This window comes from Vipera ursinii (assembly GCF_947247035.1).
Source record: "Vipera ursinii genome assembly, chromosome: 1".
Classification (NCBI taxonomy): domain Eukaryota; kingdom Metazoa; phylum Chordata; class Lepidosauria; order Squamata; family Viperidae; genus Vipera; species Vipera ursinii.
The window spans coordinates 282825532-282838555 of NC_139512.1; the positions used below are offsets into that span (position 1 = coordinate 282825532).

The following is a 13024-nucleotide window of genomic DNA, read 5'->3' on the forward strand; positions in this document are numbered from 1 at the left end:
CTGGCTAACTTGCCCCAGCTGACTTGATGCAGGACAACTTTCCATGGCCAACTCAGCATGGGACAACTTGCTGCAGGACAGTTCAACATGGGATAATTACCTGTTTAACACAGCGGAAGAAAGCTTTTATTCCCCCCCCCCTTCTGCTGAATATCAGTGGTGATACATTCATCCGCCTAAGTACTGAAAACCCTATCGGGTATGTTTGAGTGCATTTCCCTGAAAATGTGCTACATCGAAACAGTAGAAATGTTCAATTTTCTAATTTTGTTTATCTACAAAGGAAGCTCTGATCTCAACAAAATAATGCCTCACCAGGAACTAGTTGAATATGTGTTGCGGCGTGTGTTGGTATGTATGTATGTATGCACATATGTATTGTTCCTTGGAATGAAAGCCAGCAGACTTCAAGGTGCTTAGCAAATTAAGGAAAAGTGGTTGGAAATTAGAGAGTAGAGATTATCAATTCATGACAGGGTTTCCTTGAATTAGTTTCTGGTTAGGATAGGCAAAACGTGAACCTCACGCATGGAACCCAATTAAGTAGGCAGGCAAAGTTTCATTCCAAGACTGGTTATTGGACATACATTATAATTGTACATAAAGTGTGTTTATTAAAAAATGGATAGGGATTTTGGGGTGGAATTTTTATCAAAATGAATACATTCAGAATTTGAAAAATGGAATGCTAACTTAAACTGAAATGAACACATTTGATCATTTAAGACTAAGAGCTTCTATATGCTAAGCTTGTTTCTAATTTACTGCTGTAGCTGTCATGGTTCCAACAGACAGAGATGAATAAAGCAGAACTCCGAGGCTTGCAAATTCCTCAAAGAACATGTTTATTGATACAAAGTATTGGCACATCAAAAGTCAAACCAAGTCTGGAGACACACGTACCAATTCCCCAACACAAAGTTAAAAAATCCCACCCCTAAAACCATGCAAGCAATGACATTCCCCAATACATCTTCTAGGCGGGTTTTTACGCAATGCTCAGCCTGCAGTCTTGGGAGCAGCCGATGACCTTGGTTCCCATGGAACAAAAGATTATTTTGACTACCAAAGCACCTGAGCAACCCCTCTCCCTTCGTTCTATGTGGCAACCGAAAATGAGTAGGAAAAATGGCTACAGCCATGCTCATTTGTAGAGTTTGTACAGTAGCTCTTTCTTATAAACTTCCTTCAGATCACAAATAATTTTGCTCTAATCCATCCAGTTTGATACTACCATTATCGGCATTTGATCAACAGTAGTTTGGAAACATGTTATTTACATTCAGATTGTTTTGCCTCCCCAGTATTCCATTAAGCCATTTTTTCCCCTTTTCTCTCTCTCTCCTTGTTTTCAGTCTTCATTGGCAATCCATCCTCATTAAGATCAACCATTAGAAAGGGCTTGTACCAATATAATAAAAAATGTTCCATGGAACATCAAAAAGAAAGGCATAATCATGGCTAGCACTGTTAATCAGGCAAAAAAGAATGTAGGATATATAGGATAGGATATCTGCAGTGTTCATCCATTGGTGTTATTTTTAGAGAGAAAACCAAATTAAGAGAGCTGTATAATGGTCCCTAGCCCCCATGCTAAATATCATTCATTTTAAGGTAATTTGGATATTTGTTTATATTTTGATCTATGTAAAAACCACCTTCTGCTTTTTTTGCAGCCTGAATGGTCTCTGATTAGTGTATGTTGGAGAAGCATGGTTATTTTCAGAGGAGATGCCTGATGGAGTTTTTTTGCACACCCATTATATTGTTGTCCCAGGGCGAGTCAGTCACAGCGAGTTGGCCGGGGCTTGTCCCACTGCAGGTTATCCCAAAGCAAGATGGCTGCAGTAAGTTGTCCTGCATCGAGGTGGCCATGTCAAGACCCATTATACCCTTGTCCTGGGGTGAGTCAGCTGTGGCAAGTTGGCTGGGAATTATCCTGCAGCGAGTTATCCATGGCGAGTAGGCCATGGTGAGTCGGCTGGGACAAGTCCCATTATACCATTGTCCCAGGACGAGTCAGCCATGGCCAGTTGGCCAGGGCTTGTCCTATAGCATCCCATGACGAGTTGCCCTTCGGCGAGTCAGCCATAGCAATTCAGCCATGGCCAGCTGGCCATGACAACTTACCCCATTCCACATTTCGTAAGCTACCATTGTTTGGTGTAAGAATTACAATTATCATTCCATAGAAACAATTTAAAAAGATGCTTCTTTTCCCATAAAATGCCCAGCAGGTCTGTTGACCCTTAATTTACATTAGAGTCTAAGGACTTCCACATTGCCCGACCAATTAACAATATGCTCCAATCATAGTAAGATTCCCTATTATCGCAGGTTATGGCATTTGAATAGTTAAAACCATTTTTCTGCATAAAGAACAACGTGTGCTGGACTTCTGGTGGCGACGCGACGTCGAAAGACAGCCGTTTTCGGGCTGCCCGCTCCGCAGCTGTGTTTTTCCATCGTAAACAGCACCGATCAGCTGTTTAGATGGATTTGAAGCCCCCTCCTCGGGAGAAGAGGAGGGGGTGAGGCCCCAGGTAGGGGTTGAGCTCTCCGGGGCCGCCTGAGCTGAGAGCTTGGGCGGCTGAAGGATGAGCCCCCCCGAAGCCTGGGTTGCTCCGAGCTGCGCAGCGCCTCTGCTCTGGGATTCTTGGAGCAGAGCCAGGCGTTAGCAACCACCCCTGCCAAAAGGAAATACTTTTGATTATCAAGATGCAGGCAGAGCGGTACAGGAGGTCAAGGTGAAGTGGACTCTTTATTTTTACTCTAGCTCAATGGATTTTATAGCTTTAAAGTGAAAGTGGGGGAAGATGGCGGCTAAAACTTCTAAAGCTCTTCGGAATGCGGGGTCTTCCCTGGTGCAAGAGACCTCACTGCAAGCTTTGCTTCCTCCTGCATCTCCCCCGGTATTGACGCTTAAGGATTTACAAGACGCTCTTGGAAAGCATGCACAACTGATGTCTGATATGATGGATGAAAAGTTGAAAAAGCTGGAGGAGAAATTGGAGGAGAAAATGGAGAAATTGGAGAAGAAGATGGAAGAGAAGCTGAGAGCAATGAGGGTGGACATCTTGTCTAAGGTTGAATCCGTAGCTGAATGTGTGCTACAGCTGGATATAAAAGTGGAGGATCTCAGTCAAAAGAACTCTATATTAGAAGCAAAGGTATTAGAAAATGAAAATATAAGGGATAAAATGGACGAAGAATTGAGCCTTGTTCAGTATAATCAGATGCAGTATGCTATTAGAATTAGGGGTTTAAAGGAGAATGGTAAAGAAGATTTAAAGCAGCTGATTTCTGAGGCTCTGGAAGGGGTACTGGGCCAGTCAGCATCTGAAATTGAGGGAAATATGGACAAAGTTTTTCGTGTAAATTCATGGATTGCAAGACAGAGGAAGTTACCCAGAGATGTGGTGGTCTATTTTACAAAGAGAGTAATTAGAGATGAAGTCATTCAAGCTGCTTATGATACTAATTTGGTAGTGGCTGAGCAAGAAGTTTTGGTTTTAAAAGAGATCCCTCCGAAGATCCTAAGGAGAAGGAAAGATTTTGCATTTCTAGTACAGGAACTTAAGAAACGTGATATTAAGTTCAGATGGGAGATTCCAGTTGGGTTGGTGGCGACGCACGAAGGTAAAAGACATCGTTTGGTTACTGTGGCTCAGGCACGTGATTTATTTATTTTTTTATTGAAAAGTTTTATCATACAATTTTTCTTTAAACCCCCCCCTCCCCCTCCCTTCACCCTCCCTCTCCCCCCTCCCCCCCTCCCCCCCCGACTTCCCAGAGCTAAATACAAGGTATATATAAAAAAAACCAATCATAAACAATCATATACTAACAACTATAAACTCTAAAATCCATCACTCTCTAGCTTATATAGGATAAAACAAACCTTAGTAATATTAAATATATATATAAAAAAAACTAAAAGAAAAAAAGAAGAAAAAAGAAAGAAGACTTATTCAAATGCTACATAAAACTTCTTAACCCTATACTTATTCTGGATAAACTCAATCCATTTCCTCCATTCCATAATATAGCGTTCTTGCGAGTGATCTTTCAAATAGGCCGAAATCTTCGCCATCTCTGCCAGGTCGGAAACCTTTAGAGTCCACTCTTCTATAGACGGCAATTCCTCTTTCTTCCAATACTGACCTATCAAGAGTCTTGCTGCCGTAGTTAAATTCAACATCAACTTAGTGTCCACAACTGTAGCATCTGTAGTTATTCCCAACAAAGTTGCGGACAAAACTTTATCCTCTGTTTAAAAATCTTCTGCATGTTCCACCAAACTTTTATCCAAAAGGCCTTAACCTTTTTACATGTCCACCATATATGAAAATATGTTGCATCTCCATCACCGCACCTCCAACATTTAGGCTGATAATTCGGATACATACTTGCGAGCTTTTTAGGATCTAAATGCCATCTATAAAACATTTTGTAAAAATTCTCTCTTAGATTTTGAGCTTGTGTAAATTTTACGTTCCTCACCCAAATCTTTTCCCACGTGTCCATTGTAATAACTTCCTGGATGTTTTGGGCCCATTTTATCATACAATCCTTAACAAGTTCTGTTTCTGAATCAATCTCTATCAACGCAAGATATATCCGTTTAATATGTGCTGGTCCCTGGTTTCTAATTTGCTTTATCAGATTTTCATCAGTCATTGTAAAACCATTTTTCTGATCTTCTTTCCACCTGGCCCGTAACTGAGTATATTGAAACCAATTTTGAACAACCTTCTCTTCTCGCAAGAGGCTATATGATTTCAAACACCAGATATTTCTTTCCAAACTTAAGATCTCCTTGTACGTAGTCACATCATGTTTGAAACCAGCATGTATATTTTCTATCGCGTGTTTTGGAATTGCCCACAGTGGTATCTTGCAATCTAACTTATGTCTGTACTTCTTCCAAACTCTCAACAATGCCTGTCTTAAAATATGCACTCTAAACACATTGTCTACCTTCTTGTCATACGACAAATATGCATGCCAGCCAAACAACAAATCATGGCCCTCAAGATTTAATAATCTCTCTTGTGTCAAATTAATCCAATCACTTATTCCTACTAATGCAGCAGCTTCATAATATAGTTTAAGATTGGGCATTTTAAGCCCACCTCTCTCACGAGTATCCTGCATAATCTTAAGTTTAACTCGTGGCTTTTTCCCTGCCCACACAAATTTATTGATACCTCGCTGCCATTCCTCCAAATTAGAATCTTTCTTAAGAATCGGTATCATTTGAAATAGAAATAAAAATTTAGGCAGGACATTCATTTTCACTGCTGCAATCCGTCCCAACAAAGACAATTGCAATTTTCCCCAATTCTCCAATTCTTTTTGAATTTTCCCCCATAGTTTTTCATAATTATTTTTATATAACTTTGTATTAGAGGGCGACAAAAACACCCCCAAATATTTAACCCTTTTAACGATCTCAAATCCAGTTAGTCCTTCTAAAAGAGCCTTTTGCGAAACTGTCATATTTCTGACCAAAATTTTAGTTTTCTGTGTATTAACTTTAAATCCAGAAACCTTCCCATATTGTGTTATTATCTCCATCAGGTCCACAACAGAGTTCTCTGGCTGGGTCACTGTAACAACCAGATCATCTGCGAATGCTCTCAATCTATAATCCTGATCTCTAATTTGTATCCCCTTAATTTTTTCCGAATTCCGTATTTCAACCAATAATATCTCTAGTGTTAACACAAATAACAAGGGCGATAACGGACACCCTTGCCTTGTGCCCTTCTCAATATTACATGCTTCTGTCAAGCTATTATTAACTATAATTCGGGCAGTTTGTTTTTGATATAATGCCCTAATCGGTTGCAAAAAATTTTCCCCAAAATCCATTTTGTCTAAAACTTTCAACAAAAATTGCCAATTCAATTGATCAAAAGCTTTTTCAGCATCTAAGAAAATTAGCGCCGCAGATATCTGGTTGTTCCTTTCCAAAAACTAACACATCAACTATATGCCTCACATTATTTTTCATTTGCCTACCACTAATAAACCCCGTTTGGTCCCCATGAATCACCTGTTGCAGAACCCCCATCAGTCTATTAGCCAAAACCTTAGCAAATATCTTGTAATCTGTATTTAAAAGCGATATCGGTCTGTAATTTTTAACTTGAGTAGCATCTTGGTCTTCCTTCGGAATCAAAGAAATAAAAGCTGTTCTCCAAGACGGTGGCACCTTTCCCCCCCTCTGGATTGTCTGGAACAGTTCCTTTAACGGTTTTATCATCTCTATTTGTAAATTTTTGTAATAGGCCGCAGTCAAACCATCCGTACCTGGTGCTTTATCCACCTTCAATTCCTTAATTGCTGTAAAAAATTTCTTCTTCTGTAATCAATTGATTAATCCCTTCTTTTTGTACTTGCGTAAGAACCGGGATGCTAGCATTCTCCAAATATATATCAATGTCTTTTTCATTAATTTTCTCCTTAGCATATAATTTAGAATAAAAATCCACAAAAGCGTCCTTGATAAGGTCCTGTTGAAACACAACCCTTCCTTTATGCTCAATCTTGTCTATATTAGAAGCCCTTTGTTTTTTCCTCAATCTATAAGCTAACCATCTACCTGGTTTATTAGCGTTGCAAGAAGTATTATGCCTGGCAAACCGCAGATTGGTTGCCACTTGGTCAGCCATTAATTTATCAAATTGTCCTCTTAACAATTTAATAGCCTCCTTAGTCTTCACATCCTCTGAGTTCAAAGTCAAAGCCTTTTCTTTTTCCTTTATTTCATTCTCCAGTTCTTTCCTCCTAGCTTCCACAGCACGTCTATGTTTATTATTCATATATATCAACACCCCTCTCATGTAGGCCTTGCTAGCATCCCACACCATATCCATAGAGGTACCTTTGTTCATATTAGTTTCAAAAAAATCCTTCATCCGCTGTTTGCATTCTTCCACATTTCTCTGATTTCTAAACAAATTCTCATTTACGTGCCACGAGCGCCTGTCTCTTTTCTCCTTATCAATCTCTAACCAAACTGGACTATGATCAGAGATAGTTCTTGCACAAATCTTCACCTTTTTAGTCCTCAAAAAAAAGTCATTAGTCACCAAAATAAAATCAATCCTCGAAAAAGATTGATGTCTATCAGAATAAAAAGTATAATCCTTTTCCTGCAAGTGTCTCTCACGCCAAATATCTCGCAGTTCCAAGTCATCCTTCATTTCAAAAAAAGATTTAGGCAGTCTAGCATGACTTGGAATGCGCTTAAAAGCTCCAGCCTTATCCGTCTGTACATCCAAAACACCATTCCAGTCCCCCATAAAAATAAAAGATTTATAATCCAACTGGGTAAGCTTTGTATGAAGTAAACTAAAAAAGTCAGCCTGTTGTTGTTGTTGATTAGGAGCATACAGTCCAACTAAAAGCGTCTTTTTGCCTTCTAGCAACAAGTCTATCAGTACGTATCTTCCATGCTTGTCTGCTTCAATTAAGTCCGCTGTTATGGCACTTTTAATATAAACAACCACCCCATTTTTCTTATTCATTGCAGAGGCAACAAAATGCGTACCCAGTCTTGAGTTCAATAAAAGCTTTTGGTCCATAGCCCTAATATGCGTTTCTTGCAAACATATAACATCTATCTTAAATTGTTTTAAATATTGAAAAACTTTCTTTCTCTTCTGTGGTGAATTTAGTCCATTAACGTTCCAAGTCAAAAATTTAGTTTCCATGCATATCCTCCCAAAGCTCTTGAAGCACTGCCTTGATAGGACTATCTTCTTTAGGCCGTGCTCCTCCCACTGCTTGGCTATGAGTACGTTGTGAAGATTCCGAGGACTTTTGCTGGTCTTGTTCTTTTATTTTCTTTGCTCGTTTTAAAGCAGCACGCGTTACCCTTTGCTCTCTAGGATCATCCAAAGAAGTTATAGCTTGATCTCCTCCAGCACCATTTTCCTCTACTTCAACCTCTTGATATTCTCCTTCTCCAGATCCCTTTGCAGCTTCCAGAAGTGTTAATGGGGTTGCTTTTAAAACGTTGTTATAGAAATCACGCGCTTGCTTCACAGTAATCAACCGGTACCTTTTGCCTTCATACATCACCATCAACCCATCTGGAATCTCCCATCTGAACCTTATATCTCGTTGCTTAAGCTCTTGCACAAGAAATGTGAAGTCTTTCCTTTTCCTTAAAATCTTTGGAGGAATTTCTTTTAAAACCAAGACTTCTTGATCAGCAATCACAACTTTAGCATCATAGGCAGCTTGTATAACTTCATCTCTAATTTCTCTTTTTGCAAAGTAGACCACCACATCTCTAGGTAGCTTTCTCTGTCTAGCAATCCATGAATTCACACGGAACACTTTATCCATAGCTTCTCTTATTTCAGATGCTGGCTGATTCAGTACCACTTCGAGAGCCTCAGAAACCAGCTGCTTTAAATCTTCCTTAACATTCTCTTTTAAGCCTCTGATTCTAACAGCAAACTGCATCTGGTAATATTGAGCAAGACTTAATTCCCTTTCCATTTTGTCTCTTAAATCTTCATTCTCCCGTACTTTTGCTTCTAATATGGCATTCTTTTGAGTCAAATCATCCACTTTTTCATCCAAATCATCCACACATTCCGCCACTTTATGCACTGAAGACAAAATGTCTACCTTCATCACGCTGAACTTCTGTTCCATCCTCTCTTCCATTCTCTCCTCCAGTTTCTCCAATTTCTCCTCCATCTGTGCAAATTTATCACCCATTGATTGATTGATTGATTCCAAAAGTACCTGGGCATGTTTATCCAGAGCATCTCGTAAGTCCTTCGGTGTCAATACATCAGGAGGGTGCAACGCCTGTAATGATGATTGTTGCACCGGAGAAGATCCACCACTCCGAAGAGTTTTAGGGGGAGGTTTAGCCGCCATCTTTTACTTTCAATTGTGACGCACTTTCACTTAAAGTTTAAAAAATCCATCAAGCTCGAGAGTAAAATAAAATAATCCTCTTCACATTTTCCTCTTGTACCGCTCTGCCTGCTCCTTTTAATCCATAGTCCTTTCTTCAGGCAGGGGTGGTCGCAGACGCCTGGCTCTGCTCCAAGAAGTCCGGAGCAGAGACGCCGGCCAGCTGGGAGCAACCCAGGCTTCGGGGGAGTTCAATCCTTCAGCCGCCCAAGCTCCAAGCTCAGGCGGCCCCAGAGAACTCTACCCCTACCTGGGGCCTCACCCCCTCCTCTTCTCCCGAGGAGGGGGCTTCAAATTCGCCCGAACAGCTGATCGGCGCTGTTTCGGGCGAAAAAACACTCAGCTGAGCCGCGGGCAGCCCGGGAAGGCTGTCTCCGGCGCCGCGCAGCCACCGGAAGTCCTCAGGCACGTGATTTTTATAGTAATGTGTTAAAAGCAACCCCCCTATCATTTTTGGAAGCTGCAAAAGGATACGGTGTGGGAAAGTTTCAAGATGTTGCAGATAGACAGACAGAGGACAATGGTGTTGGAGGGGATCAAGCCACAGTCTCATCGGTTGCTGCAGGAGGCCAGAAGATGACACGTGCCGCCCTAAGAAGAGCGAGACGAGAGCAAGAGCAAGACCAGCAGAAAGTTATGGAATCTTCAAAGTGTGCTTACAGTGAAGATGTAGGAGGAGAGCGGTCCAAAGAAGTTTTGGGGGTCATGACAGAGGTGCTCCAAAAGTTTTGGGGCGTTAAGATTGCTGATTAAATTTTTAGATTAGAATGTCAATGGAGTAAAATTATTATAGAGGAGAAAGAAAGTTTTTTTTTCTCTTTTTTAATATTTTACACAATTTAAGATTGATGTTATTTGCTTGCTAGAAAAGTATATTAGGGTTATGGACTTAAAGTATGTGTTGAACTAAGAATGGGCATGTAAGCTCCTAATTAACAACAAGTTGTCTTAGAGATTGCCTAAATTTTTTTTTATATACTCTTTTTATTTGAACTTTTATTTGAACTTAAGGATGATTTGGAACTGTGAGACATTTGGCGTGATACATGCAAGAACTATTTTTGATTATAGTTTAGTTTGGTCGGAGATTATTAAGATTAACAGAGATAAGCGCTTTTGGCGCGTAACTGAGAATTTGTTTGGAAATTAGAGAAAGGTGGGAGAATGCAAATAGCAGGTGGAAGTTTTTTTTCTTTTTCTTTTTTTTTGAAATTAATATGAATAAGAACTGGGATTAAGAAAATTTATTTTGACTAAAGATCTTTTTCTGTTTTCCTCTTTTTCTTTTCTACTTTATTTGTAATATTAATATTGTTTGTACTCATTTTATATGAGCTAGAGAGAGATAGAATTTATAGTTTATTGTTGATAACATAGGAGTGTTTATGTTTGTTTTTTGATTTTATGCCCTGTATTTAGCTCTGGGAAGTCGGGGGGGGGAGGGAGTGGGGGAGAGGGATAGGGGTGGGGGAGGGGGGGATTAAAGTCAAAATGTATTGTAAAACTTTTTAAATAAAAAAAAAAGAACAACGTGTGCTGAAGCTCAGTCCCACAATACTATTTCTTTCAGGTATGCAGACAGTGTTATTTTGCTACTTCCTCAGCTGGAAGGTGGGCTTAGAGTACTCTTCACAGCAGTTAATAAATGCCCAAGCAGACTAATGACAGCTGAGGTAATCATATTTGTCTATTGTTATCCATATGTTTCTTTTTTTAAAATCTGGAATTTGTTGAAAATTATATACACTATACTTTTTTATATATGAATGCTTTTATGTTGATACCATTGTTTAAACTGCTAAATTATTTATAGATCTTTGCTCTGTAATCCCCTTTGACAGAGGCATTAATGTAACTCGTGGGGCTTTTACCCAGTAAAAACATACTCACAGGCACTTGAGACATTTTCCCTCTTTCTCTCATCAATCTGTACACGAATGCAATTTGAATCTGTTCAGTTATTGTTCCTCTTAAGTGCTCGGTGAAGTGTAAAGTCCTCATTGCTAAGCCACACTTTAACATTCACAAATTGTTAGAATTGCATGTTTCCCCATTCTTTGCACTCTTCCTTCTGAGCTCACTAAGTCTAGTGTAGTGCTTTGTAATGTGCAAAAGAAATAACTTTGAGTTACTCTTCATTTACAAACAAATACCTTAAGCCATAATTTATAGGACATTATTATTTATTTTAATCCCATATTTTTTTTCTCCGAAGACTCAGGGCAGCTTACAATCTAAGCACAAATCAAATCTATATATATCCTTCTGCCTCCCTGCAGGGCATTAGTATCTTATTTTAACTTATAATTTTTCCTGAAAGCTGAACTTTGGGCCAGTCATTCTCTCTCAGTCCTATGAAGCAGGCAATGGCAAGCCACTCTGCAAGTTTTGCCAAGAAAACTGCAAGGACCGTTCAGGAAGTTGCCAAAAATAACCACCATCTCAAAGGCACTGGGGAAAAAAGGTACTTTATGTACCTTGCGTGCATACCTAAAACTGTTCATTATCAACTGCTGCTTTTTGCCTGCAAGTTGACCCAGGATGGACAAATAAAACTGGGAGCATAGACTATTTCACATTCATATTGTTCTCTAGGGCAGAATGCTGAAAATATTTCAAGTTTGGGTCAATTAGAATACAGTCCATTCAAAATGAATGTGGTTGTTTGTTCCAAGCGCATAATAAAATTGGTTTTTATGATTTTGCATACTTGGGGTAGTATATAGGTGGAGAATCATGACTGTAGACAGGTGCAGTCCAGGAAAATGAACAATTTTGGACCTTCCAATAAATTTGAAACACTGCCAGTATAAAGCCCCAAAGTAATAATAAGAACAAAGAAGAGATGTTTTTTAATTGCTGCTACTGCTTCCATCTCTCCAGTAACAGCATGAAAGAAATCCATGTGGGATATAATTCTCTTTCTTCCCATTTTGTAGACATTTTAGAACCTCAGGATTCACAGGATTCCAGCCTCTGCCAGCATACAAACAGAATGTTCCCAAATCTACCCATGTATTACTCTACAACAGTGTTTTCCAGCATTGAAAACTTTCAAGGCATGGACCTCAGCTCACAATCACCATGCTGATTCGGAATTTTAGATAAGTCCACATATAAAGAAGTTGCCAAGGTTTGGAAATACTGTTCTAGAGTAAGAGGGCTGAAAAGATTCCATAAGAACTGGGGGATGAGTTCTCAATCTTCATTTTTCTCCAACATGAAATTTCATCTCTGGCTTTGTTGGGAGAATTTTTAAACAGTTTTACAGTCTGTGATATATCCTAAAGAACCCACAGCATTGCAACTTTAGCATATTTGGGATGGAGTAATGACCAGGTGAATATAGATTTTAGTCCTCTGCATCCTCTTAGAGAAAAAGGAGAAATTAGTAACTACTTACAATATTATGCAGACTGTTGCACTAATCCAAGAAAATACTTATTTGTTTCTGGTACAGTATTTCTACACAGCTCAGCTCTTATATTATTATTAGATTTTTATCCCGCCTTCATTACTTTTACAAGTAACTCAAGGCAGTGAACATACTGTTTTGATTACTTAATGTCAAAATGCCTGACCACACAACAACTCATTGTATTCATTACAGCAAATAATTAAAGCATCTATTCCTTCTTTAAAACACTTGTAAAACTGAGTCTCTGATCCAGAATTATCTCTGCTGCATATAGTTCTGGATGACTTGGATAGAGCATATCAGTTACTCAATTATGACTTGTGAGGGTGTATCATAACAGAACTCTGTTGTTCCATGCATGCAGTGGATCTCTTGGTCTTTGACAGCACTGGCTATCTACACAGAACTGTGATGGTTAAACAGACAGGTTTCTGATATTAAATGTTTTTTTTAAAATATTTTTATTCTGTATATTTTTTCTATGTATAGCTCAAGGCAGTGAGCATTTCATTGTCCCTTCCTCCTCTTGTTTTCCCCACAACAAAAAACCAGTGAGGTGGGTTGGGGGGAGGGGAGAGATAGAGATAGAGACAGAGATAACAGTGATAGAGAAATAGAGAGATGATAGAGAAATAATAATAATAATAATAATAATAA

General features: G+C 39.2%; 1 protein-coding gene across 1 annotated transcript in view; it reads left to right on the plus strand.

Annotated features, from left to right (window-relative positions):
* ERMARD (ER membrane associated RNA degradation) overlaps window positions 1-13024 on the plus strand; it is a 40586-nt gene that overhangs the window by 9847 nt on the left and 17715 nt on the right. The window contains exon 9 of the mRNA XM_083348816.1: window positions 10520-10622. Within this exon, the coding sequence (XP_083204942.1) occupies window positions 10520-10622 (103 nt within the window). The remainder of the gene's footprint in view (window positions 1-10519; window positions 10623-13024) is intronic.